Source organism: Jaculus jaculus, chromosome 17 (assembly GCF_020740685.1).
Source record: "Jaculus jaculus isolate mJacJac1 chromosome 17, mJacJac1.mat.Y.cur, whole genome shotgun sequence".
NCBI lineage: Eukaryota > Metazoa > Chordata > Mammalia > Rodentia > Dipodidae > Jaculus > Jaculus jaculus.
In genome coordinates, this window is record NC_059118.1 from 23,763,294 (window position 1) to 23,791,068 (window position 27,775).

Genomic DNA, 27,775 nt, shown 5'->3' on the forward strand with positions numbered 1-27,775 from the left:
ACACGCGTCTGGAGTTCGTTTGCAGTGGCTAAAGGCCCTGGAGCGCCCATTCTCTCTCTCTCTCTCTCTATCTTGCCTCTTTCTCTCTCTGTCACTCTCAAATAAATAAATAAAAATGAATAATTTTTTAATTGTAACTTGTTTAGTCCTATTAAATATTATAGGTATGCAAACTGTTTACTCACAGGGGCTTGTTTGGATGCAGCACACTTTGTTACCTTGTACACTGATATAGTAAGACATAGTATCTGACCCAAGGGAATAACATTTGAAGTGTGTGAGTGTGTGTTTGTGTGTGTGTGTGTGTGTGTGTGTGTGTGTGTCAAAGGACAGTGGAGGGCACTCAACTATTGATCAATTATGTGAACTACATATGATATCGGCTAACTTTAACCTTTTAATCGTGTTTTCTGTACTTGAAATAATCATCATAATAATTCTAACAAGAGTAGACAACTAATCATATTTACTTCTGTATAATTAATAAGATACTCCCAGATGTATTATCTAATTTGATGCTTTCCACAAACAATCCCTGAAGAATGATACTATTCTCATTAAGCAAAATAGGGCACATGAAATTTAAGTAATATGTGTATATTCTCCTGCCCAAGGAGAAAGACTGGGCCAAAAATCCAGCACCTCCTTATTTTTATAGCCTATTCTTTTTCTTTCTCGTGGTTTGCTGTTTTTTTGTTTTGTTTTGTTGTTTTGTTTTGTTGTTTTGTTTGGTTGATTGGTTGGTTGGTTGGATTTTTGAGGAAGGGTCTCACTCTAGCTCAGGCTGACCTGGAATTCACCATGTAGTCTCAGCATGGCCTCGAACTCATAGCGATCCTCCTACCTCTCCCTTGTGAGTGCTGAGATTAAAGGCATGCACCATCAGGCTGGACATTGTTGCTGTTTTTAACATTCTTTTTGACATCCTTTTTCACATTGGATCCCTGTCACCCTATTGGGACAAAATTCTTTCTGTTCTTACTGGTGTAGCACTGCATATTTCTGGCTTAAGGGGTTGAATTTGTTAAGATATGGTATGTAGTCCTACTGACCTAGAACTTACTATGTAAACCAGGCTGACTTTGAACTCACAACATTCCTCCTGCCTCTGCATCATCTCAGTGTTTATGAGAGAGAGAGAGAGAGAACTGGTTCACCAGGGCCTTAGCCTCTGCAAATTCCAAACACTTGTGATACCTGTGCGTACACATCATCTTGTGCAGCTGGCTCACGTGGGTTCTGGGGAGTTGAACCTGGGTCCTTAGGCTTCACAGGTAAGCACCTTAACCACTAAGCCATCTTTCCATCCCTCATTTACTTCCTTAATTGTGAATTTTAATGCATATGATGATGCATATGATAATGAACATACTGTGATTTGATCATATCCTTCTTTTGTTACCCTCTTTCCCTCAAACTTTTTCCACTAAACTCCTCTTTCCAAGTAGCCCTTCTTCTATTCTGATGGCTCTTTCTTTTTGTCCTCCTCCATCATCTACATCAAAATGTTGATGGGCTCAGGATTGTTCAGGTGTTGTGGAGGTAAGGACAGCCTAGGGCTGCTATGAGGTCGTGAATGCTCCAGTCACTTTGTGGCCAGAGGTGGGTGTCCCACACTCCTCCTCTCCACCCTCTGGCTCTTCGTTCTTTCTGCTCCCTCTTTCACGATGTTCCCTGAGCCTGGCAGAGATGTCTTATTTAGAGCTGTGCTCTCAGCCAAATCTCTTCCAGACCACAGAGGCTTTGGAGCGTTCAAATAGAGCTGTCTCACCTTAGTATTTTTGTTGTTGTTGATTTTTTTCAATCTGATTGGAATGGTGAAGAGACCCTTTTCTGTCCCCTGTCCCTTTGCAAGGGTAGGTGAGTCAGAGCTGCAGGGCAGTTCTTTCTGAAGGAGACGATGCTGGCTGTCTTGATTGGCAGCCTGTGCTGTTGGGTGTCTGCTGCTTTGCTAAGTGGACAGAAGAATAGGAGTTCATTTGAGAAGGACCCCCACAGAGCCCTTGATTACCCTGTAGCCTGTGAGGAGCGGGGAACCTACCAACTGCTTATTAGACTGCTAATCCAAATGGAAGCCAGTCAGCAGGATAATTAAAAACACAAAGTGGCCATTTCTAGAAGATGCAGTTTCAAAGGATACCATAGCTATTAAGATTGATGTGTCCCTTTTGGAAAGTGATTTAGCAACATGGATCATAAATTTACATATGTTTATGCCTTTTTGAATGTGGTCATTTCCTTTTTGGAGTCTATCCAAAGCAAGTAATATGTGCATGTGTGCGTGTGTGTGTGTGTGTGTGTGTGTGTGTGTGTGTGTGTGTGCATCATATGTCTATGTGTATGCATATGCACGTGTCCCATACACATGTGTGTGGAGGTCAGAGGAAGATACTGCTCTTCTGCTTTATTTCTCTCACTGAACCTAGAGCTCCCATTTTTCTGTGAAAGTGGTTGACCAGGGAACCCCAGTGATTTTCCTGTCTCCGTGTCACCCCAGTGCTGGGTTGACAGGCATTCACACCCATACCTGGCTTTTTACATGGCTGCTGCAGATCAGTCCCAGGTCCTCATGCTCGCACACGTGGTCTTCCCTGCGGAACCATCTTCGCAGCCCCCAAAGCAGGTGATTGTAAAGTTCGAAAAATGAGTGCACTGTCTCAAGTAAGGAATGGTGTTCAGCAGTATTGGAGAAGCTATTATAGCAGCTTCATAAAATACTTATCCTTCTAGAGGAAGTGAGGAGAGCAACAGTGAGGGCTGCTGCTGAAGCAGCTCCATAGTTCCATCTGCAGCCCAGGCTCCTCTTCCGACTGTCATCCTCACAGTGCCTCTGTGGCTCTAGGATACAAGCTTGTCACATGTCACGGTTCCAGGAGGAAACAGACAAGGTGACTAACAAAGCTTTTCAGAAATCCAAGTGTCCCTTCTGTCTCCCCTGACTGCCAGGAATACTGGGCAATTGAGACTTGGATCTGATATATTTTTCCAGGTAAATAAAAATTAGATTTTTAAGGCCATGCATGGTGGCACACGCCTTTAATGTCAGCACTCAGGAGGCAGAGGTAGGAGGATCACCGTGAGTTCAAGGCCACCCTACTACATAGTGAATTCCATATCAAGTTGACTTAGAGTGAGACCCTTCCTCAAAAAAAAAAATAATTTTATTAGTAAGTGAAATTGAGAAAAAGACTATCGACAAAATAGCTAGTTATATCTTTCATAATCATAAATGTACTGATCGCAGCAAAAATAAAACAGTGGAAACATGTGTGTCCATGTAGAGTCATGGGTAATTTCAATGACATGCTGTATATTAATTACAACTTGGTCAGAAAAGCAAAATCCCCTATGATGGCTAATTTCTGGTTGCCATCCTGACAGAATTTAAAATAGCTATGGAAACGCATATCTGGTAATGTCTGTGAGGGATTTTCTAGATTAGATTAGTTGAAGTGAGAGGATGCACCCTAGCTATGTGTGGCACCCTCCCATGGGCTGGATTGCTGGAGTGTGTGAAAGGGAGAGAGCGGGCTGAGCGTGCGGCAGATCAGGCTCTCCACCGCCTCTCTGCTGGCGTCATGATGGAGGCTAGGTAGGCCTTCCCCGCCGTGATGGACTCTGCCCTCTGGGACTGAAGCCAGAGTAATCTCTTTCCCTCTCTAGCTTGTTTCTGGTCCGGTATTTGTCCCAGTGACAAGAAGGTAACTGCTACACCTCTTTAGCTATGAGGAATAAGGGAACATTTTACTATAGGACTGAAAGGTCCCTACGGTCTGTGAGGACCGATGGAGTGAAGGTCAGGACGGCCACCGTCTTGGTTTAGATCTTCCCGATACCGAGCCTGCAGCAAGGACTTGTGAGCCAGGAGCCATTTGAGAAGCGATCCCAATGAGCAAGGAAGAGCAGCCATCGTAAGGACACATTACCAAGGTTGTGTTAGGAAAGTACGAGAAGGCCAGGGGTCAACATCGGGTGCCGCCTTATTCTATGAGACAGGATCTCTCCCTAAAGCCACACCTCACTGATTGGGCTAGACTAGCTAGTCAGTGAGCCCCAGGGATCCTGCTACGTCTGCCTCCCTGGGGTTAGGGTGATAGACCCACACACTGCCTCTTCTGCCACATACGTGGGCCCTGGGGATCCAAACTCGGGTTCTTATGCTTACACACGCTACTTTATTGCCCAGGTTATCTCTCCAGTCCCCTTAGTCACATTTGCTCATAGTTTGGGGAGATCCCTGCACACCAGGCAGCATCTCCTGGGAGTGACAGTTGGGAACAGCTCGAAGCCAGGTGCTTTTAGCCAGAGACAGCTGGTAGAGTTCGAGAGGCTGGCATGCTCCTGGCCCCCCAGGACGCCTGAGGGAAGCATCCCTCTAGTGGCAGGGAACTGTCTCACCCATGGAGCAGGGTCATTTGAAACTTTAGATTTTAAGAGCTGTGTAAACAGTGAGTAGTATAATAAAGGCTTTGTGACAGGCAATCTTCACTAGTTTGCATCAAGAAAAACGGGCACTTTTGTTTTTCTTTGAATTGGTTCTAAATGGCTATCCTGAGCCAGGAGTAGTGGCGCACGCCTTTAGTCCCAGCACTCAGGAGGCAGAGGTAGGAGGATTGCAGTGAGTTCAACGCCACCTTGAGACTACATAGTTAATTCCAGGTCAGCCTGGGCCAGAGTGAGACCCTACCTCGAAAAAGAAAAAATGGTTATCCTGTGATGACCTCATGTTACAAAGCGGCCCTCCCTTCCCAGTATTACCTCTCTTATGTGGTAAGCTCAAGAACTCAAAGGTCTAGCCTAACCCTGGCATCCCCTGAAGGAGGAAATTAAGAAAACAGGGTGACCTCTAGTACTTGGGTGGCTTATCTGAAGAGCATGCACGATCAAGAAAAGTCCTGGGCTGGAGAAATGGCTTAGTGGCTAAGGCGCTTGCCTGCAAAGCCAAAGGATCCAGATTCAACTCCCCAGGATCCATGTAAGCCAGATGCACAAGGAGGCACATGCATCTGTAGTTTGTTTGCAGTGGCTGGAAGCCCTAGTGTGTTCTCTCTCTCTCTCTCTCTCTCTCTCTCTCTCTCTCTCTCTCTCTCTCTCTCTCTTTCACTCACTCTGCCTCTGTCCCTCTCTCAAATAAATAAATATAAATAAAATATTAAAAAAAGAAAGAAAAGTCCTGAGCTCTGCATTGCTTTGTCACTTCTGGGCCCTGGCCCAGTGTCCAGCAGTCTCCCTGTTATCCTCCCACTGGCCCGCGCTGCGCTGCGCATGGCCTTAACATCACCTTGTCTTCAAAGGACGAGGAATGCAGTCAGTCTTTGAATGTGAAGGTACTCTGTCCCTCACTAACTGCAGCCACAGCTGGGCTGAAGGGAAAACAGGAGAAATCTGAGTCTGGGAAGTGTTGCCCCCACCCAGTGAGCTCTCACCAGAACACTTCCCACTTACAAATAAAGACACTTTCTGAATTCCACACTCATTGTTTTCTTTCACATTTTTACTGCATGCATATATTTTCCCCAGGATTTATTAACTTCCCTGTTCAATATGGTAGTTGCCAGTCACGTGTATCTGTTTAAATTGAAGTTAATTAAAATTTAGAGCTCATTTCCCCATTTCAACTAGCCCCTGTTTTTTTTTTCTTTTTTAATTTTGAAAACAGCCTTCAAGTTTACTCCACCAGTTGTACAAATCAAGCAACAAAGGCTTATATATGGAAAGCGACTGTTACAAATAACTTAATAACAAAAGTAGGACCAGAATGCAGTCATCCACGTGCCCACTTAGAGTGCTGAGTCAATGCATTAAGAGGTTAAGAACTGCCTTTGAGACCAGTTTCAAGTGGGAGGGAAGACAAATGGATCCCTGGGCACTGTAGTTAAAGATGCTCCCTAACCTGATATCTACAATTTGCTTTCAAGATTAAAAATAATAATAATTTCCTGAAGCTAATTTTACTATGAAATTTTTTAATTTAATTTTTATTTAATGTTATAAATTATAGCAGGTTATACTCTTTAATCTCCTTGCCTCAGCTCTCATTACCCCAGCGGCCCTTCTCAGTGAGGTTGTGGTATTCTTTGTGGGCTCATGAATCAACTAGCTGTGTTTTAAGCAGTCAATAAGCACTGTAGCTTGTAACTACTATATTGGATGGTACTTATGGAATATTTCTTTTTGTTGTTTATTTCTTTGTTTACTATTTTCTTTCTTTATTTATTTATCTACAGAGACACAGAGAGCTAACGAGCATGCCAGGGCCTCTTGCCAGTGCAAACAAATTCCAGGTGTGTGCACCCCTTTGCACATCTGGCTTTATATACGTGGGTCCTGGGAAATTGAGCCCAGGTCATTAGACTTTGCAGGCAAGTGCCTCAATCACTGAGCTATCTCTCCACCCTGATTTATTTCTTTTTTTCAAGACATGTGCCCCCAGGCTGGCCTTGAATTCACTGTGATCCTCCTGCCTCAGTCTCCTGAGTGCTGGGACTAAAGGCATGAACCACCACACCCAATGACTTCTAGAATATTTCAATCACCCCAGAATGTTCTATTGGATAGCACCACTTACATTGCTCTTGTCATATCATTCATGCACTTATTTAAACAATATACTGAACCCCTAGGTATGCCCCAGAGGCAAATACAAAATGTCTACCTTCCCAACACTTACATTTTAATTTATAGAGCCCACTTCTTAATGTTGGTGTGTGTCAATGGCTTAAGGAGGGACAGTGCCAACAGATGGCTTATTGTCTTTTCACTTTGTGGCTCATCCCACAGCTGATTCCTGGAAGTAGCATTTATTTTCACAGCTTACAGATCACTGAGTGTTACATCCTGCTGTGCAAGGCAGGAATGGTGACCATGCATGGTTTAGCTATAAGCGGTCACTGTCCTCATTAAGTCATTTTAGGTTTGGGATGAGAGGTTTATTTGAAAATAGTTGTTGTAGCATCTAATCGTTTAAATCAATTCTAACTGCCTGTGTTTGGAATTTTAATTCAGTTTTTTTTTTTTAATTGGCTATGTGTTACCACAACAGAAACAAGAAACACATAGCAATTATTTTATTTGTTTTCCTCCCATAAAACCAGTGTTGGTAACCTCTCTTGTACTTGGGGATTATTCAAAAGAAAAAGAGCATGGGCTGGAGAAATGATTCAGTGGTTAAAGTTGCTTGCTTACAAAGCCCAATGGCTTGGGTTCCATTGCCCAGTTCCCATGTACAGCCAGATACACAAAAGGGCACCTGCATCTGAATTTGTTTGCAGTGGCAGGAAACCCTGGTGTGACCATGCTCTTTTTTTTTTTTTTCTCTCTCTCTCTTTCCCAAATAATTTTTTTTTTTTTCTTTGAGATAGGGTCTTGCTCTAGTCTAGGCTGACCTGGAATTCTCTCTAGTCTCAAGATGGCCCCAAACTCAGGGCAGTCCTCCTACCTGGGCCTCCCAGGTGCTGGAATTAAAGGTGTGCACCACCGTGACCAGCTTAAAAATATTTAAAAAAAAATACATTTAACATTACTAGGCTAAGAAATTAGACGAAGGAAATGAATTACATTTTAACCATGAAATTCAGACACAATACACTAAATGCTTTCAATGAGAGCCGTAAATACCAGCGCTACTAGTCTGAATTAATGACATGGGACTGCCTCCCCCATGGGTGAACCAGTGAATTACAGTATGGAACCTTGAAGATAGGTCTTTCTGATGCAACTGCCTCTTTCCTCCTCATTGTATTGACTGTGGAGATGAAATTGATTTGTGCAAAGTCGCAGTTGTGTATTGAAACCTATCATTGTATAATAGTGGGATGCAGAAATTCACACGTGTTAACTGAGAGTTCTCAGCTTGTATTTACCGTGCCTTTTGGAGAGCTTGTTGAAGCCCAGATTATGGGGTCCCACCTCCAGCATTTGTGATTCAATGGGTCTGGCTAGAGCCTGATAATACACATTTCTAATAAATTCCAGGTGTTGCTAGTGGAGGACCATACATAGTGAACCACTGATGTGGACCATGTGTTTATGTTATTATTAAGTTAGTGGCTTAGGGAGAGAACTGGTCTACCCGGTCAGCAGCCTGGGGTTCTAAGGGCTCCAGCTACACCATCCCCATCTATCAAGGTCTAAATTAGGGTTTGGCACCACCTAGCGGTAGCTGTTTGATTATTGACAGGGACAATTCCATCCTTTAGCTTTCTGGGCTTTGGGGACAGTGACGAAGTATTCAACTATCTCACGTTTTTATCATATGTATTTTGTATATTGGTCCTAGAAGACTGAATTTTTGGGAGGCAGCATCCATCTATCTGCTTCACTACTTCCTGCTGCGTCCCTGTCTGTCTTGACAACTCCTGCGGGTCTCCCTCCCTCCCTCCCCCAGTAACTCAGAACTTGGACTCCACTTTGTCTCAGAAGCTAAAGAGACAGTTACATGACATCCTAAATGGCACCAATGAAAGATTTTCCAGCGGACAGCAGGAGATCTTCTGAGGCTCAGTTTACTACCTCTGTGCTTTTGCACTCTTCACCTGCCAACCTCCTTTTTAACTTCCAAGGCCTTGGCTTAGACTCCAGCCCTTCCGAAGATCTCCTTATGCCGTCCTCCAGAGGACGTGGCTCGCTCGTCCTTCCTCGGAAGGCTGGGACACATTTGTTGTACCTCCCCTGTGCTGTGGAGTCTAAGAACAGCTCTCCGCCACATCCCTGCCTTACAGATAAGGATGCTAAGAGTGCTGAAGGGTAACGTATATTCTAACTTGTTATAATTAGCAATAATTTGTTTTTGAGGTAAGGTCTTGCTCTAGCCCAATCTGACCTGGAATTCATTCTGTATTCCCAGACTGGCCTTGAACTCACAGTGATCCTCCTACCTCTGCCTCCTGAGTTCTGAGAGTAAAGACATGCACCACCACACCCTGCTAAAAAAACTATGAGATCTCTTACAAAGCCAGCAGAGGCAAATCTGGCTGGATATTTTGTTGTTATTGTTTTGTTTTGCGTGTGTGTGTGTGTGTGTGTGTGTGTGTGTGTGTGTATGCATGTTTTGGGCACACATGAGTGTGGAGGCTAGAAGTCAGCCTCTGGTGTTGTCTTCAGGAATGCCATGCACCTTTCTTTGGGACAGGGTCTCATTGGCCTAGAGCTGAACAATAAGTCTTCACTGGATAGCTAATGAGCCCCGGGGATCCTCAGTCTCTGCCTCCCCAGTGCTGGGATTACAGGCATGCACCACCACAGCCAACACTTGTACGTGGATACTGAGGACTGAACTCAGATCCTCATGCTTATGAGGCATCTACTTTACCCACTGAGCCACTGAGTCTGTAGTTACTGGGGTTTAAACCCAAGACCTTGTGTATGCTATACATGTGCTGTGCCATGGAACTATAACCCCAGGTCTTGTTTTGAATATTCGTTTTGAGGCCAGGTCTCACTTTGTTACTGAGGCTAGCCTGGAACTTGCTAGGTTGCCCAGACTGGCCTCGAACTTACAATGCTCTTTCTTCTGGAGTGCTGGGATTCCAAATGTGAGCCACCACATGTTTTTGGAAAAGACATTCATTCTGACCCCTGGGCCATGTCTTTATTTATTGTCACCCTCAGCCTGGACCCTGCTCCCAGCACAGCGCCCACTACACGCAGCTCTGTGTTGTCGGAGATTGCTGTCCTGGCTCCCTGTTGTGCCCACGTTCCCTTCCCACTTGCCATCTCTCAGCACGGCTGGCTGGGGTCCACAGCACGTAAGGGGGTGTGGTGCCCTCAGTTCAGCTTGCCACGGTTGCTCCCACGCGGAATATGCTAACTCAGCTCCCGTTCTGCCTCCCCCACGATGCTCGCCTGGAGGAGAGGAGAGCTCGCTCCACCTTCGCAGCAAGCACTCGGGAGCTTTGAGTAGCTTCTGTGCCACGCGTGGCTTCTCGGTGCCTGTGGGTTCCCCCACCCGCCGTGCTTCCCTTGGCCACCCCTCTCTCCCGTTCAGTCATTGTCATCACTGCACCCTTGCAGACACGTCACGAAGAAGAAGCGGGGACGGCGAGAGAGAGGCTTATCAAAGTCAGAGCCGGGGTGAGGCTCATGCTGCTCAAAACTGGCACCGCAGGAGAGGCACAGGATCTAAATATTTTAGAAACACTGACTCACTCCCTTTCTAGTTTGAATATAACTTGCAAATGTGATTTCATTTATCATCCCACTTCCTCCCTCTCGTAAAGCTACCACTTTCAGGAAAGAGAGTAAGTAGAGCTGGCCTCACCACAGCTCCAGTATATTCTCTCTCTCCCCCTCGAGTGTGTGTGTGTCCATGTAGAGGCCAGAGGTCAAGAACAAGTGTCTTCCTCAGTAACTCTGCACCTAACGTTTTTGAGACATGGTCTCTCACCCACCAATTCAGCTAGACCAGCTAGCCAGCGTCTGGTCCCTGTCTCCCCAGCGCCTAGCATCACATTCAGGCATCGCCACTTCCAGCATTTCACATGAGGTGCTGGGATCACTCAGGTCACATGCTTGTGCAGTGAGTGTTTTCCCCATCTCCCTGGCCCTGGGCTCGAGTACGTTATGAAGCTGAGTCAGGGATCCTACAGCGCAGCAATCAGTGATGTTCGGTTCTGTTTCCAAGCGCCGCTGATCATAATGGCAATCCCAGGAGCCATTTTTTAATTGTCTCATCCTGGGACCTGGGGAAATAGAATTGCTGAGGGAAAGACCTAGTAGGAATCTGTTTTAAAAATAGATTCTGGACCATCAATCTAAAATGTTCGCGATATATATATATATTTTTTTTACTAGCCCTTCCAGTCATCAGAGTAAGGTAGAATTATGCACATAATCATTTGAAGCTATTTAAGGTCTTCACAGATGAGGTCAAATACATTACCTTATTCATGCTTCCCAGAACAAGGTATAAAAAACGGGAGCTGTCAGAGGCACTTGAAGTGTTCGGAACTGCACAGTGGGGTGCACCTCCCGGCACAGGTCTAGCCTGCACCTTGCCCGTCGTCTGTGGGTCCAGTCTGTGTGTTTCATGTGGGCCCATCGGCTACTCCTGCCTACATGTTTACTTAAATGTCATAAATTTGATTGCATCTACAACATACTGCAAAGCACCTCTCTGTGAAACCACTTGAGATAAATTATGTATTTTGAAAGATTAAACCTGAGCCACAAACTAAAATTACCTTCAGACTATCTTGAGGATTAAAGAATCTTTGATGCTCATTCAAGTGGAATGGAAGAGGCTCTGGGCTAGGAATAAAGGACAGAGTTTGAGGTTATTGGTCAAAATTAAAATTGATGAGCAAGTGTAATGGTATGAATAATTTTATACTATAATATGTTGCCACTTCAAAGCATACCTCATGGGTTTAAATGTTCTTTTCCATTTGCAAAATGTTCTGGTAAGAGATTTTTTTATTAGTTATTTATTTATTTTATTTGAGAGAGGTGGGACAGAGAGGGAGAGAGAGAATGAATGGGCGTGCCAGGACCTCCAAACACTGGAAACAAACTCCGGACACATATGCCACCTTATATACCTGGTTTATGTGGGTACTGAGGAACTGAACCTGGGTGCTTTGGCTTTGCAGGCCAGTGTCTTAACTAATAAGCCATCTCTCCAGCCCCTGGTAAGAGTTTTACCAGTTTCATATGGCCTTGCCTCCCTTTCACTGTAAAACCATTAGCACAGCTTTCAAAGACAAATGCCTCATTGCCCAAAGGAAAGATGCATCATCTTTGGTCCTCAAATTCAATTTCTAGAGATACTTTTCAGACACTATAAAAGGATAAAGAAAATGAGTGAGTTTGCTATGGACAAGCAGTAATCTTTTTCATAAGCCCTGTGGATCAAATGACAGTGCAGGCTCCTCCAGTACTTAGAATTTCTAAAATATCACTTAATTTTCTGACCTCAATATTCAGTCCTTAGCACAAAAACCATAAAAAAATGGAATGTGATACATTTTCCTGGCCTCACACAAGCACCTCCCTGTATCCTGAGGTGAGATAAATGATTCTAATACACTTTCACAGCAGAAGAGGGAGATCTGTGCCATTCTAGAAAACCCCAAACCCCTGAAACTCTTTGTACCCATGCTGGTTTCAGTGGCTGTGGGCAGCAGATCTGCTCTGAACAAATGCAGGGGTGCCAGCCGCCCCCCTTGAGGAGCACTAAGGGCACATTTCCATCTCCAGCAGAACGTGGATTCATGAATTCCCTATGGTGGGACTTTCTTTAGGATTTTTTTTTTCTTTCACTCTGGTGGGAGGCGCTCACACATCACTGCACGCAGGCGGGGGTCAGAAGATAACCTCAGGTGCCAGCCCTTGCCTTCTCCCTTGTTTGAAGCAGGGTCTCCTACACGACCAGATAGTACATATGAATCTATCTGCACATACATATCATGCTTCACACACCATACAGGTGTGTTTAAAAAAAAAAAAAAAAAACATAGGGAGATGCTGGACCCAGGGCAGCTAGAAGACCTGTCTCACTTTCCCCGTCAAGCTGCTCAGCCCCAGACGATGCTGGAATATGCTAGAATGAGACCCTGCAGGCCGGCTCCTGGAGTGCCTGCTTGTCAGAAGCCATGTGCTCCTCCTCCATTTGGCTGGTCGTCTTGGTCCGTGTGAATTTAATTGTCAGTATTTTTCAGAAGGAAGATTGTACGTAAATGTCCAAACTTCCAACTTCTTTTTCCTCTCCCGCCCCCCACAAGAACACAGCCCCGTTTCATTGCTCACAGTTGGCTGGAGCCATGGAAGCCCTTTCCCCCTCACCTTCCTGTTCCATCACAGCCCATCTGTTCCCCATAAGCGCCCACAGGTGGCACAAAATGACAGTCACTGCGATTGTACTTCGTGATTTATTGCATGAGTATAAAAAGGAGAGCATGGGAGGGCTGCATATTCCAATTAAAAAAAAAGAAAGAAACCACATCTGTTTCCTCACGAAGTGAAGGAGTTCTCTATAATGTATACAGCAACTGTGTAAGAAGAATTTGACTAAAAATACCATTATAGCCGAAACACAGCCCTGTGGACATACACATTCATTTATGATTTATGTTGTGAGTTAGAGAAACCTTCATAACAGCTTTCCTGACGTAATTCATTGCTCATAGTGTGAGACGCTCGGGCTCTAGAGAGTTTGCATAATATCCTGTTGTCTTCCCAGGTCTCTCCATCCTCAAGCAGAAGCAGCCCTGCCTGTGTATCACAGTGCGCCAGGCACGCAGTCAGTGCATGCATTAGGGTTTGCTAGAGGAACAGAACCAAGAGAATGAGCATATATTGCAAAGGGGATTTATTGGATGGGCCTGCATGACACAAGCTGGGTAACCCAACAGTAGCTGCCTGCATCCTAGAGAGACTTAGAATCCAGCAGCTGCTCCGTCCATGAGGCTGGATGCCTGAGCAGGCCCAGTCTAGTGCCCGGGGCCTGGAGGATGTCTTGAGAGCTGCTGGTCTTTGGTCTATGTTGGAAGGCTGAAGGGGCTGGGCTCTGGTGTTGGTGAAGGATGGCATCAAGGGGCAAAGGTGGATGGGTGAAAGCACTTCTTCCTGTAACCTCTTTAATGTGTAGTCTGCTGCAGAAAGGGCTGCCCACTCTTAGAGAGGGTCTTCAGTTAATCCTTTCTATGAACTCACTCACAGACCTGCCCACGAGGTGTGTCTCTACTTGACTCCTGATCCGATCAAGTTGATAGCAGGGGTTAACCATTGCAATGCTTGTCTGGGACATGGCAAAACCAGTTAGAAGACCAGTGAGGGGTTGGGGTGATGACTCAGTGAGTAAGGACACTTGATGGGCAAGCTTAAGGACCCGAGTTCAGTCCCAAGCACCCATGTGAAACTAGGCCTACTCCCACATACTTGTGACCCCAGTGCTGGAGAGGAGAGGTGGGGACAGAAGGATTGCCGAATTTCTAATCAGCCAGGTAACTGGAAAACGGGGCTGTCTATCTCCAGTGAGAAGCTTGTCTCAGAGAAGCAAGATGGATTAGGGATGAAAGAGGACATCCAACATCTTCCTCTGGCCTTGACATGTGTGAATACAAGACACATGCATCTATACACACATACACACACATGCATCACACACAGTAATATATATATATATATATATATATATATATATATATATATATATATATATATGGTGTCAAAAGATTAAAGGGGGGGACTCGAGAGATTGCTCTGTGTTAAATGTGCTTCCTACATACACATAAAGGCCTGAGGGTTCCTGAAACCACCAGAGTTAAATCTCCAGATCCCACTTCAACAGGTGGCATGACCATGCATTCTTTTTTTAAAATTTTTTTGTTTATCATTTTTATTTATTTATTTAAGAGCGACAGACAGAGAGAGAAAGAGGCAGATAGAGAGAGAGAGAAAATGGGCGTGCCAGGGCCTCCAGTCACTGCAAACGAACTCCAGACACGTGCGCCCCCTTGTGCATCTGGCTAACGTGGGTCCTGCGCAATGGAGCCTTGAACCGGGGTCCTTAAGCTTCACAGGCAAGCGCTTAACTGCTAGGTCATCTCTCCAGCCCAATCATGCATTCTTATAACACCAGTCCTTTAAGCAAGCAAAGACTGAGAATCTCTGGAGCCCCACAAGCTTTGGAATCAGCAAGACCCAGGCAGAAAGGCAAAGGAGCAAACTATAGGCAAGTGGCTACCCATTCCCACCAGGCCTTAGCATATAGGCACCACCCTACGCCTTCTCTCTCTCTCTCAATCCCTCTCTCTCTCTCTCTCTCTCTCTCTCTCTCTCTCTCTCTCTCTCTCTCTCTCACACACACACACACACACACACACACCATAAAAAGGAGAGCATGAAAGAAAGATGAAACATGGGAGCAGCTTCTTTCTGAGTCCTTGCAAATTGGAGACCTCTAGTTATACACACAACAGGGCTGGGAATGAGTTGAATTTGGGGCGTCCTGTCTTCTCTGTGGTCTGTGATGGTGTCAAGCTTATGTTGGACAAATACCTGATGCTCACCTTAGCGGTCTTGTTGTGCCAAGACCCCTGACCAGGATCCAAGGCCCCCAGTCACCCAGGAGTCACCCAGAGAATCGCCACAGAAGCCAAGACACTCGAATGCAAAAGCAACAGGTGTCTTTATTGCAAGCCTAGGCCTGGGCTCCGTCCCCACAGTCCGGCACAGCGGTAGTGAGGGAGAGAGCCCAGACCCTCAGAGGAAAGGGGTTTATAAAGGAAAGGTTACATCATAGTGTGACTTTTAAAATGATTGGTTCTAATAGGGCGCACGCGGAATTTCAGAGAGGGTGCGCATGGGAACTCCAGCCTACTTGTCTTAGGTAGTAACTTGTTTGCAGAACCTATTGCAAGAGCTGTTTGTAGAGCTTATCTTTTGCAAGAGGCCGGAGCCTCCATGGCCAGGTATCTCTGGAATGTCCTTGAAGTGGAGGCTTCTCAGGAATCAAGGGGTGCGGGGGGGCTATAGCTAAGCAAGCATGGATACAGAAGCGAAAATAGCACATTAGTCAGCTCGTTCCTCATCTGAGTCAAAATCGCTGTCCAGCACCGCTGTCCAGCCACTAAGCGAGGTCACAGAAGCCAGACGCAGCACGTTACTTCTCCCTGGTCTCTCAGTTTTGTGAAATTCCTCCTCTCATTTATTTCTAGTTTAACGCTATTGAGAAATGGCTAACCCTTGTTTCATAGCCTAACCTGTGGTCTGTCCTGGGGAAGGTTCCGTGAGGGCTTGACAGTATTGTGTCACTGCTGGACTGTGTGCGTCGGTTACTCTGTTTGGTCTAAAGCACATCTTAAGTTGATGTTTCCTTTATTGATTTTTCTGTCTGGATCATCTTTACCTGGCTCAAAGCGATGATATTTAAGTTCCCTACTGATATTTATCATCCTGTCTCTTCCTTCAGATATACTCATCATTTATTTATGTACTGAAATGCCCCCATGTTGGATACATGTATGTTTACAAGCTTCTTTCCATGGTGGAGTTGGAGTAAGCCACCTGTTCAACATGAACACATGGCTGCCCACCAAGGAGCTCACCAGATTTGTGGTTTAGGAATTTTTATGGGAGCTTCCTCACATAGGAGTGATTAGCCTGCTCTTTCCTCAGTGGAGAATTGAGGGTGTGGGAGAAAACATCAAACTTATAATCATGCCTTCCTGACCAGCTTTTATCTAGGATCTCACCAGAAGACCCCTCTTTAGAACAAAAGGAACTTCTGCTCCTTGTGGAATTTAGGAGTCTTGTGTCAAGAATCAATACAGAGATAAAACAGTGGGATGGAGGGTTTTGTAGCAACCCTAGCCCTCAAGAAATTAAAAGGGTTTCAGGAGCTATGTGTCCAGGGACTAAAGAAAAAGACAACATACATCTTTCTTATTATTTCTCAGGTTTATGAGCGCTGCTTGTTGAACCATTTTTCTGCCCACTTTGTTCTTTCATCCTGCCTTGCCATCATCCCCTGTGACTTGATTTGCTGGCAGTGGGTTTGGATTCCTCACTCTATCCTCTGTGCATCTGCTGAGGGTCTCAGCTTTGGGATGACCATGAAGCTTACATAAAACATCTTCTAACAGGCTATTTGAACCAATAGCAACTTATATTTGATTGAATCTAAAAACCACACTTTGATGGGTTGAAGACATGGCTTAGTGGTTAAGGCACTTGCCTATGAAGCCTAAGGATCCAGGTTTGATTTCACAGTACCCACATAAACCAGATGCACAAGATGGCACATGCATCTGGAGTTCGTTTGTAGTGGTTAGAGGCCCTGGTGTGCCCGTTCTCTCTCTCTCTCTCTCCCCCTCTCTCTCTCTCAAAAATAAATAAATAAATAAAATATTTTTAAACACACTTTGAGAACTGAGGAAATGGCTCAGTGGCTAAAGGCACTTGCTTATTTGTTTGCCAGCCCAGGTTTAATTCCATAGCCACCGATGTAAAGCCAGACAGGCAAAAGATACCCTGGCCCAGCCATACACCATTTATACAAATAAATAAATAAATAAATAAATAAATAAATAAATAAATAAATAATATTAAAAAAAAATAAAACTATGTTTGCAACCTATCCTGCATTTTATATGTTGATCTCATAACTTACATCTTTTTGCATTGTGTATCCTTTAAAAGATTATCAATAGCTGTTGATTTTAACAGTTTTGTCTTTCAACCTTCATACTAAAAATAAAAATGAGGTACACACTGCTATTGCAGTATTATGAATTTGACCAACATTTTTTTTTTGTTTTTTGTAGGGCTATAACTCGAATCCAGGGTCTTACATATTATAGGCAAGCACTCTACCACTGAGCTGTAGCCCCAGCCCATAGCTTGGTGAGGCGGGGTCTTCCTATATATAGGTTGTCCTGAAACTATGTAATTTTGGCTGATGTCCAAGTCACGATACCAGTGCCTCAGACAGCCAGGTGCTGAGATCACACGCATACACCACCACTCCCAGCTGCGTATTTTCCTTTACTGATGAGTTTTGTACTCCCCTATTTTCATAATACTGAATATCACTCTTTTTTATCTTGAAACTGTCTTTAGCTTTTCCTTCAGACAAGCTCTGTGGTGATGATCTCCCTTAGCCTCGATTATCTGGGAAAGGCTTTGTTTCTCCTACATCTCTAAAGGGCAGCTTGGCCAGGTACGGGATTCTTGGTTGAAAGATTATCTCTGACACCACTTTGAATATGTGCCACCCACTCTTGCCTGCCATAAAGGCATCTACCGAGAGTTCCATTGTTCCTTCAACTCCCTGGGATGTGACTTGGCATAGACTCTTGCTTTCAGGACTGTGCCTTATCTTTCATTTTTACAGTTTGTTTATAATATGTCATGATGTAGTCTTATTTGGATTGAATCTGATTGGAAACCTTTGACTATCCTGACATGGCTGTTTGTATCTTTCCCCAGATTTGAAAACTTTCTTACTATTTTTTCCAGATAAGTTTATGTTTTCTTTGTCTCTCTTTTCTTCTTCTTAATGCCTTATTATTTGAATGATTGCTGCTTTGGAACTTCCTTCCATAAGTCCCATAAGCTTGTTTCATTTCTCTTCATCCTTTTCTTACTCCCTGTTTATTTTCTTTTTATTTGGGCATTTATTAATTTATTTATCTATTGAGAAAGGAACTCATGTAGCCTAGGTTGACTTCAAACGCACACTGACTTTGAGCTCATAGTCTTCCTGCCTCTACTTCCTAAGGGCTGGAATTACATACATGTGCCACCATGCCCAGCTCTGACTATATATTTTCAAATAATATTCAAGTTCACTGGTTCTTCATGGTCAGTTCTGCTGTTATCACTCCATTACCTTATTTAATTGTATTTTTCAGCTCCAGATTTTGTTTATTAATAATTTCATTCCATTAAGTTTTTAGTTCATTTATTATTTTAATTCATTAAATAGTTCCATTGAATTTTCATGCAGCTCATCAATTTTCTTAAAAATAATTATTTGGATTCCTTACCATGTCATTTGTAAATCTCGGTTTCCTTTTTATTTATTTGTGAGAAGAGAGAGAGAGAGAAAGAGATTGGGCACACAAGGACCTCTTTCCACTACAGTTGAACTCCAGATACATGTGTTAATTTGTGCATCTGGCTTTACTAAAGTTGGATGCTTGGGAATTGAACCTGGGCCATCAGGTTTTATGAGCAAGCATCTTTAACTGCTGAGCCATCTCTCCAGCCCTGATCTCCATTTCTTTACAGTCAGTTGTGCTTTCTTTGATACTGTGTTTCTCTGGTTATTTTCCCCAGGCTAGCCTATAACTTACTATGTAGACCAGACTGGCCTAGAACTTTTAAGAACCTCCTGCCTCAGCCTCTGAGATGCAGAGATTGCAGGTGCGCCCCTCCACACCCACCTCCCTGTGCTTGTGGTTGATGTCTGCCTATTTAAAGAAAGGGGGTTATTCCAGTTTGTGCAGACTGTCTTTGCCTGGAAAAGCCCATCTGCAGCCTTTCCAGAGATCCATGTGTGGACCACAGTGGGAAGGCTTGCTGCTAGAGGTCTTGGGTTCTCTGCCTTAGTGTGCCTTGGCCAGGAGATGAGAGGTCCTTGTGCCTGGGCCCAAGGGATGGAACCTGCAGTGTGAAATAATTGTAATGGGGGCTGGAGAGATGGGTTGGCAGTTTAAGTGCTTGCCTGCAAAGCCTAAGGACCCAGGTCCAACTCCCCAGGATCCACATAAGCCAGATATACAAGGTGGCACATGTGTCTGGAGTTCTTTTGCAGTGGCTAGAGGCCCTGGAATACCCATTCTCTCTCTATCTGCCTCTCCCCCCCCCCCAAATAAATAAATAAATTAGAAAACGAAATGACTGTGATTTTGTCTCTAGGGCTGAACCTAGTGCTTTGGGTAGGTTGCTTCTTTTTACTCCTTGCACTGTAAAACTGTCCACTTTCTTGGGACTTCTTGCCAGAAATTAATTGTTATCCTTGGAGCTTTTTAAGTCATTCCCTGGGGAATAATACTAATGTAGCTAATGTTTCCTATGATGTGGTTAAAAAGTGGCTTTTGATATAATCTAACTGTGGCTTACCATCTATTCAAAGTAACACAGTTGGCCCAAGAGACTTAGCTAAGAAGACATCATCAGAATAAGTGACATCAGTTAGGTCACAAAATGAATATACAGACAGACCTTCCTTAATCTTTTTCATAGGGAGGGAATTCTAAAATGGAAATAGGCATTCAACTACACTTGCAAAAAAATACATAAAGTATCTGGTAATTAACTTTATAAGATTATAGAACTTAAATGGGGAAAGCCACTACAAAGTTCCATGGGAAGACCTAAGTAAAGATTAATTTTGAATATTCAGGCAGCCATATATGCCTGTAGTTATGGTAGCCCGTGTCACCCACATGATCCTAACTTTCGTGGATTGACAGGCTCTGATATTTCTTTGATAGCTCATATTGGGGAAAATGTCTTGCTTTTTTAAAAATCTCAAAGCATTTCCAGAGCTGACTGAGGGACTAATGTCCCCCTTGGTCAAAATAAAATACAATTATTTTTGGTTCTTTTATTACTGGATCATTCCTTTATTCATCATTCACTATTTGCTAAACATTTATTGAGTATTCTCCATGTCCCAAGCACACCATAGATGCCCACTCCCCATACTGCTTATGTTTCTGGGAGAACTGCCTCTGAGGGTCTCCCTTGGCTCTCAACACACTCCTTTTTCTTTCATTGTCTCAGTAAAACCCCAGAAGCTCTTGGCTATTTTACGCATGGCTTATCGCGAGCTTTGGAGGATGTTCGGTGGATGAGCGTTGCAGATGGAAGGAATACGGGTGTAGCATGTGGCTACAGGTAGCTTAAAACAAAAAGGCGTGGAAAGTAGAAATTCATGGGACATCCTCGATGGGGAATTCCTCACTCCATCCTTTATCCTTAAGCCTCGCCTGTCAGCATTTTTGGGCATTGCCGCTCACGAACTTTTTAAAATATTTTATCTATTTGAGAGCTGGAAAGATGGCTTAGTGGTTAAGGTGCTTGCTAGCAAAGCCAAAGGACCCAGGTTTATTTCCCCAGTACCCACGTAAAGCCAGATGCATAAAGTGGTACATGCATCTGCAGTTTGTTTGCAGTGACTGGAGGCCCTGGTGTGCCCACTTCCCCCTCCCCCACACACATAAATTTTAAATAAATAAAATATTTTTAAAGCCTTACATTTTTGATTTGAGAGAGGGAGAAAGAGAATGGATGTGTTAGATTCTCTTGCCACTACAAATGAACTCCGGTTGCACTCACTACTGGTGCATCTGGTTTCATGCAGTTACTGTGGAGTCGAACCTCATGCTGGCCGGTTTTGTAAGCAAGTGAATGAGCCAGTGAGCCATCTTCCCAGTTCCCCTTCCCACGTCTCCTAACACTTCCTATTTATCACATCAGCTTCTCCCATGTCTAGACTTCCCAAGCCCTCTTTCCTAAGACTAGCCTTTGGAAACTGAAGCATTTTTTTTTAACTAAGAGAAATTTCATTATCTCTATCTCTTCTTACTCTTTCAGCAGTAGTGGGAGGGAAGGTTTAATTTGCTTAGCCAAAGAACTTATTAAGCTGCTGTCCCTTTGAAAAGAGAGTTTCCTACCCCTTAAAAGAAAGTCAGATCTCCCGAGCAAAGTATTCTAAAATATTTCTTTTTCTTCTTACCACATTTGGATTGTGAAGAGATTAAGCCTGTTCTAATCAAATAGGAGGTAATTCCTACTGCAATCCCAAAGCTTTTGTTTAATAAAATTGCCTTAAAGTTAATTTAGGAGGAAAAAATAAATTTAAAGAATAGGACAGATCTTTAAAGGAAGTATAATGGAGAAGTGATTCTACAAGCAGTTTGATATAAACACTTACTGTTCTAATGGAAGAATAAGCAAACATAAATTATATATACCACAGTCCAGAATTAAGTGCAAGAATACAAAAGCACTCTGGATGTAATAAATGAAGTAGAAAATACCAGGAGAAAAATATAGGATGTATTTAAGTAATATCAAACCAATGAAGGTCTTCCTAACCACAAGAGACAGGAGAAAAAGTTATGTAGCATTCTTATTTATTTTTATATTTATTTATTTATTTGAGAGACTGGGCATGCCAGGGCCTTAAACCACTGCAAGCACATGCTCCACCTTGTGCATCTGGCTTACATGGGTTCTGGGGAATTGAACCTGGGTCCTTTGGCTTTGCAGGGAAGCACCTTAACCACTAAGGCCATCTCTCCAGCCTGTTATTAATTTTTAAAAAAGGGATGTTATACAACATGAGTAAGTGTTTAAAACATGATGCTAAGTAAAAGAACCAGATGCAGATGACATGCATTGCATGCTTCTGCTTATATGAGCTGTCCAGAGCAGGGAAGCCCATAGAGACACACAGTCGCAGTTGATAGTGGAGGTTGCCAGAGAAGTGGAGGGCGGCTAACAGGGAGCGTGGGGCCTCCTTTGAAGAGGGAGGGAAGTGTTCTCAAGTTAGGTGATGATCGTGGCTGAGAACTGCTGGGCATACTACCCACCGGGGAAAAGTTTAAATTTTATGATAGGCGAGTTCTAGCTCAGTGTTTTAAAAAGTTAAGGTAACTTAGCTGCACTTGGAATGTTATAAGAAAAGGAAAATCTGTTGTGCAGTGAAGGATGATCAAATCGTATGAACTGATGCTTTTATTTTAGTTTTTGTATGTATGCATGTGGGGGGGTGTGGTATGGGTACCTGTGTATGCCCTTTTGTGTATGTGTGGAGGCACATGTGTGTGTATGTGTGAGTGCGCATGTGTGTATGTGGAGGCCAGAGGGTGACGGTGAGTTTCTTCCTCAGTCTTGCTCCACTTTATTTACTGAGGCAGGGTCTCTCACTTAACCCAGAGTTTGCAAATTCAGCTAGTTTATTTTGATTCAGGATTACCTATCTCTACCTCCCTAATGCTGGGATTACAGGCAGGCTGCCATGTCCTCCCAGCATTTACTGGTTGTTGGGGTTCCAAACTCATTTCCTCCTGCTTGTTTGGCAAGCACTTTACTAGCTAAGGCATGTCTCCAGCCTTGGATTTATAATTTCTAAGATAAGTTGGTAACGAGTACATAAAGCACAAATTAAAGCAATAAGATGAGATAGTTGTTTATTTACTTGGTAAGCATAAAAAGAAATGATAATGTTTCCCATCTTGGGTAGAATGTAGTTCAAATAGTTATTCTAATCTATGGGTACTGGTGAAATTTGTCAATTTCTTTGTCTCAAAACCCTTAAATTGTGTCCTTGTGTTTCCATTTCTAGAAATGCTTCTTAACTATCATTTACCACTTAAAAAAGTAGTAAAACAGTATTAGCAACACAGGAAGAGGATTCTGATGCTAGGGAGAAAAAATAGAATGGATAAAAAATAAAATGGCACAGACTGAATGAAGTGCAAATTCAAAAGGCTGGAGAGATCCACTCCAAACTCTTGAGTGACAATTGCCTCGTATTGGCAGGATAATAGGTCATTTGTGGCTTCTTATTTATTCAAGAGTATATTTCTATGATTTTCCAAATATTCCATAATAAAATGTCTTTTATAATAAAAAATTAATTTATTTTTAATATTTTATTATACTTTTGACTTTTACTATATTTATCTATTTTTAAAAAAACCTTTTATTGACAACTTCCATAATTATAAACAATAGACCATGGTAGTTCCCTTCCCTATCCCATTTTCCCCTTCACAAATTCAGTCTCCATCATATCCCCTCCCCCCTCAATCAGTCTCTCTTTTATTTTGATGTCATCATCTTTACCATCTATTATGAAGGTCTTGTGTAGGTAGTACTAGGCACAGTGAGGTCATGTATATCAAGGCCAAATTGTGTCTGGAAGATTGCATTGTAAGGAGTCCTGCCCTTCCTTTGGGTCTTACGTAATTTTTGACACCTCTTCTGTAGTAAACCCTGAGCCTTGGAGGGTGTGATGGAGATGTTTCAGTGCTGAGCAGTCCTCTGTCACTTCTTCTCAGCACTATCAGGCCCTTCTGAGTTATCCCAGTGCTCACTGCCATCTGAAAAGAGAAGCTTCTCTAACCCAAAAGTGAGAGTAGCATTTAATATATGGGTGAAAACATTAAGAAAAGTGCTTACTGGGCAGTTTGTTGGACATAATATATGCATTTAACCAGATAAGAGCAGGTGTTACATGCCTAAGGCTCATGACCTCCCCTACGGTAGGCTTTTGATTAGGCTTTTAGTACCAGTTATGTATTCCCTCCCATAGAGTGGGTCTCCAGTCCAGTTAGAGAGTGATTGGTTTACCCCACAACAGACATGCCACTATTGTACCCATTGGGTCATTGGCCTGGCTGGCCAAATTTAAGGCTTGTAGTGTCTACTGTTGTTAATCACCATTGATGACTTCTGTCTCCCATAGGGCTGAGGGCAGCATAGCCTTTTTCAGCTTTCTGTCAGCTGGTCTACAGGGTGGAGGTCTTCAGCTCAGCTTCAGCTTGTTTTCTCAGTGACCTGCAGCCCAAGCATGTGGGGTTTTCAGCAATAGGGTCTTAATATCTATTCCTGTTGGGAAACCAGGAGCCTTGGTGATGGCTTGTAATGTTTTGGGGGCATCCTCCCTAGCCAACAACTCACTGGTAGGTATCCAATCCTTGGCACTCAGAACTTTCTAGTCACAATCTATGGCTTCTGGGTGCACCATTGTCCAGAAAAGTAGGGTTTTATATAACTTATTCATAACATCTTAAATTTTGATTAACACTTCTCCACCCTTCCTTTCCTCAGTCTCTTCTGCTGTCCTTACTTAGGCTATTCCACCCTCAGATAGCGTTCATCTACTTACATATATACAATACCATCTACTAAGTCCTTGTCTCTCCTCCCTCCCTTAAAGCCCCTTTGTAGCTTACTGGCCTGTGCTACTTATTTTTACTCCCAATTCATATCCAAATCTAAGCATTTGTATCTATGATCTACATATGAGAGAGAATATGCAGCATTTGGCTTTCTGGGCCTGGGTTACCACCTCACTTAGTATAATCCTTTCCAGATCAATCCATTTCCCTGAAAATTTCATAATTTCATTTTTCATTATCACTGAATAGAATTCCATTGTGTAAATATATCACACCTTCATTATCCATTCATCAGCTGAGGGGCATCTAGCCTGGTTCCATTTCCCAGCTGTTGTGAATAGAATGGCAATAAACTTGGATGAGCAAGTATCTCTAAGGTGGTGAGACGAGTCCTTGGGATATTTGCCTAAGAGTGCTATAGATGGATCATACGGTAAATCTATTTTTAGCTGTCTCAGGAATCTCCACACTGATTTCCACAATGGACATACAAGTTTATATTCCCACCAACAGTGAAGAAGGGTTCCTCTTTTTCTACATCCTTGACAGCATTTATGGTCATTGTTTTCTTGATGATAGCCATTCTGAAAAGAGTGAGATGGAATATCAAAGTAGTTTTAATTTGCATTTCCCTGATGGCTAAGGATTTAGAACATTTTTAGATGTTTATATACTATCTGTATTCCTTTTCTTAAGAATTCTCTACTTAGTTCCATAGCCCATTATTTAATTGGGTTTTTTGCTTTCTTATTATTTAGTTTTGGAGTTCTTTGTATATCCTGAATATTAATCCTCTGTCAGATGTATAATAGGCAAAGATTTTCTCCCATTCTCTAGGTTGCCTCTTTGCTCTATTCACAGTGTCCTTTGCTGTACAAAAGCTTTTTAATTTTATGAGGTCCCAGTGCTTGGTTAGTGGTTTTATTTCCTGAGCACCTAGAGTTATATTCAGCAAGTTGTTGCCTATGCCAATATGTTGAAGGGTTTCCCCTACTTCTTCCTCTAGCAGTTTCAGAGTATCGGGTCTGATATTAAGGTCTTTGATGCATTTGGGCTCGATTCTTATGCCTGGAGAGAGATAAGGATCTATTTTCATCTTTCTACATGTAGGTATCCAGTTTTCCTAGCACCATTTGTTAAAGATACTGTCTTTTCTCCAACAAATATTTTTGGCATTTTTGTCAAAAATAAGATGGCTGTAGCTACCTGATTTTATATCTAGGTCCTCTGCTCTGTTCCGCTGATGTACATGTCTGTTTTTGTGCCAGTGCCATCTTCCTTTTGTTACCATGGCACCGTAGTACAGCTTAAAACCATATATGGCAACACTGCCAACCTTATTTTTGTTGTTCCACATTATTTTGGCTATTTGAAGTTTTTCTTTTTTTGTGCTTCCGAATGAATTTTCGAGTTATTTTTTTCTATTTTGATGAAGCATGCCATTGGTATTTTGATGGGGATTGCATTAAATATGTAGATTGCTTTTGGTAAGATTGACATTTTTCACAGTATTGATTCTTCCAATACAAGAATATGGGATGTCTTTCCATTTCCTAGTGTCTTCTGCAATTTCTATATTGGGTGTTTTAAAGTTTTCATTGTAGAGATCCTTCACTTCCTTGGTTAGGTTTATTCCAAAGTACTTTTTTTTTTTTTTAATTTGAGAGTGACAGACAGAGAAAGAGGAAAATAGATAGAAAATGAGCACACCAGGGCCTCCAGCCACTGAAAACAAACTCCAGATGCATGTGCCATCTTGTGCATCTGGCTTATGTGGGTCCTAGGGAATCAAGCCTTGAACTGGGGTCCTTAGGCTTCACAGGCAAACACTTAACCACCAAGGTACTTTTTTTAGAGGCAATTGTGAATGGGAGTGTTTCCCAGATTTCATCCTCAGCATGTTTATTGTTAGCATATAGGAAGGCTACCGATTTTTGTGTGTTAATTTTGTATCCTGCTATGTTGCTAAAAGTGTTTACCAGTTCTAACAGTTTGCTGTCAGAGTCTTTAGAGTCCTATAAATATGGAATTGTATAGTCTACAAATAATGATAATTTGATCTCTTCCTTTCCAACTTGCATCCTTTTTATGTGTGTTTCTTGCCTTATTGCTATAGCTAAGATTTCCAGTGCTATATTAAATAAAAGTGAGGAGAGTGCACACTCTTGTCTTGTTCCTGACTTTAATGTAAAAGCTTCAAGTTGTTCCCCATTTAGTATTATGTTGGTTTGTCATAATATAGCCTTTATTATATTGAGATATGTTCCTTCTATTCTCAGTTTCTTTATGACTTTTTCCATTAAGGGGTGTTGGATTTTGTCAAATGCCTTTTCTGCATCTATTGAGATGATCATGTGATTTTTGTCCTTGAGTCCATTTATGTATTGATTTGCATATGTTGAACCATCTCTGCATTTCTAAAATGAAGCCTACTTGGTCAGGGTGAGTGATCTTTTTGATATATTCTTGTATTCTGTTTGCCAGTATTTTGTTGAGAATTTTTGGTTCTATGTTCATGAGGGAAATATCAGTGTAAAATAAACTATTTTTTAAGATTGTTCTTCTATTTTAAAGACAAATAGTTTAGGCTTTGTAACCATACTCATGTTGAGTGGGATTTCAAATAACAACACAGTTGCCCCCTGGATGTAACACTCTCTCCTCCCCTTTTCCTAGACAGAATCATGAATAAACTGGAGGATCCGCAGGACCAGATGATACCATGAAGAGAAGTTTCCAGGCCCTCTATTGCCAACTGTTAAGTAAGTTCATACTGCATTTATTCCTATTGCAACATGACATTGGTCATTTGCCGAATGCCCAAAACTTCCTGAAGGAAGACCAGCATTGGGTCAGTGAGAAAAGACAGTAAATCTTCCCTCTTCCACTGGCTAAACTGTGATACACTGAGTCATTCTCATGTCTTGGGCATCAATTGTATGGTAGACTCCATTACAGTAATTCTAACATGAGCTGTTTAGCAAAGTTAATGTGATATGCATGTCAAAAGCATCATTGCTGCTGGTTTTGTAGTGGAATATAAGGTCTTGTGGAAATGATAGATTGGCTTTTCTGGATTTTGTCACAGAGAGCCTGTTTCCTTTCAGTGACTATGCAGACTTTGGCTAGAGTTATGTCTGATTTTCAAATAGTGAGCATAAAGACGTGGTTTCTCCGTTTTGTGGTAGAATAGTGAACACTTGATTCTGACTTTACGTATGTTGCTCTTTACTTTGGGGATTGGGCCACAATGTTGCTGTGAGAGATGATACAGCCTTTAGGATGGGAATTGCTACTGGGTAAGTGGAAAGACCTCAACCAACTAGTGGTTTGGATCCCTTGACCCGCCCACTTAGAACACCACACATTGGCCATCTGGGTCACTCCAAAGCTACTGCGCTGGAAACCGTGGA

The 27,775-nt window shown here is 42.8% G+C and overlaps 1 protein-coding gene across 4 annotated transcripts in view; it reads left to right on the plus strand.

The window, feature by feature from the left end:
- The window catches only part of Tmem108 (transmembrane protein 108), a 356,822-nt gene that overhangs the window by 165,327 nt on the left and 163,720 nt on the right, over positions 1-27,775 (plus strand). For 2 of the 4 annotated variants that reach the window (XM_045136942.1, XM_045136941.1), the window contains exon 3: positions 27,043-27,124. In XM_045136942.1, the coding sequence (XP_044992877.1) occupies positions 27,085-27,124 (40 nt within the window). In that variant the 5' untranslated portion in view covers positions 27,043-27,084. Of the gene's footprint in view, positions 1-27,038; positions 27,125-27,775 lie in introns of all 4 variants that reach the window. The other 2 variants (XM_045136943.1, XM_045136944.1) reach the window with 1 other exon arrangement.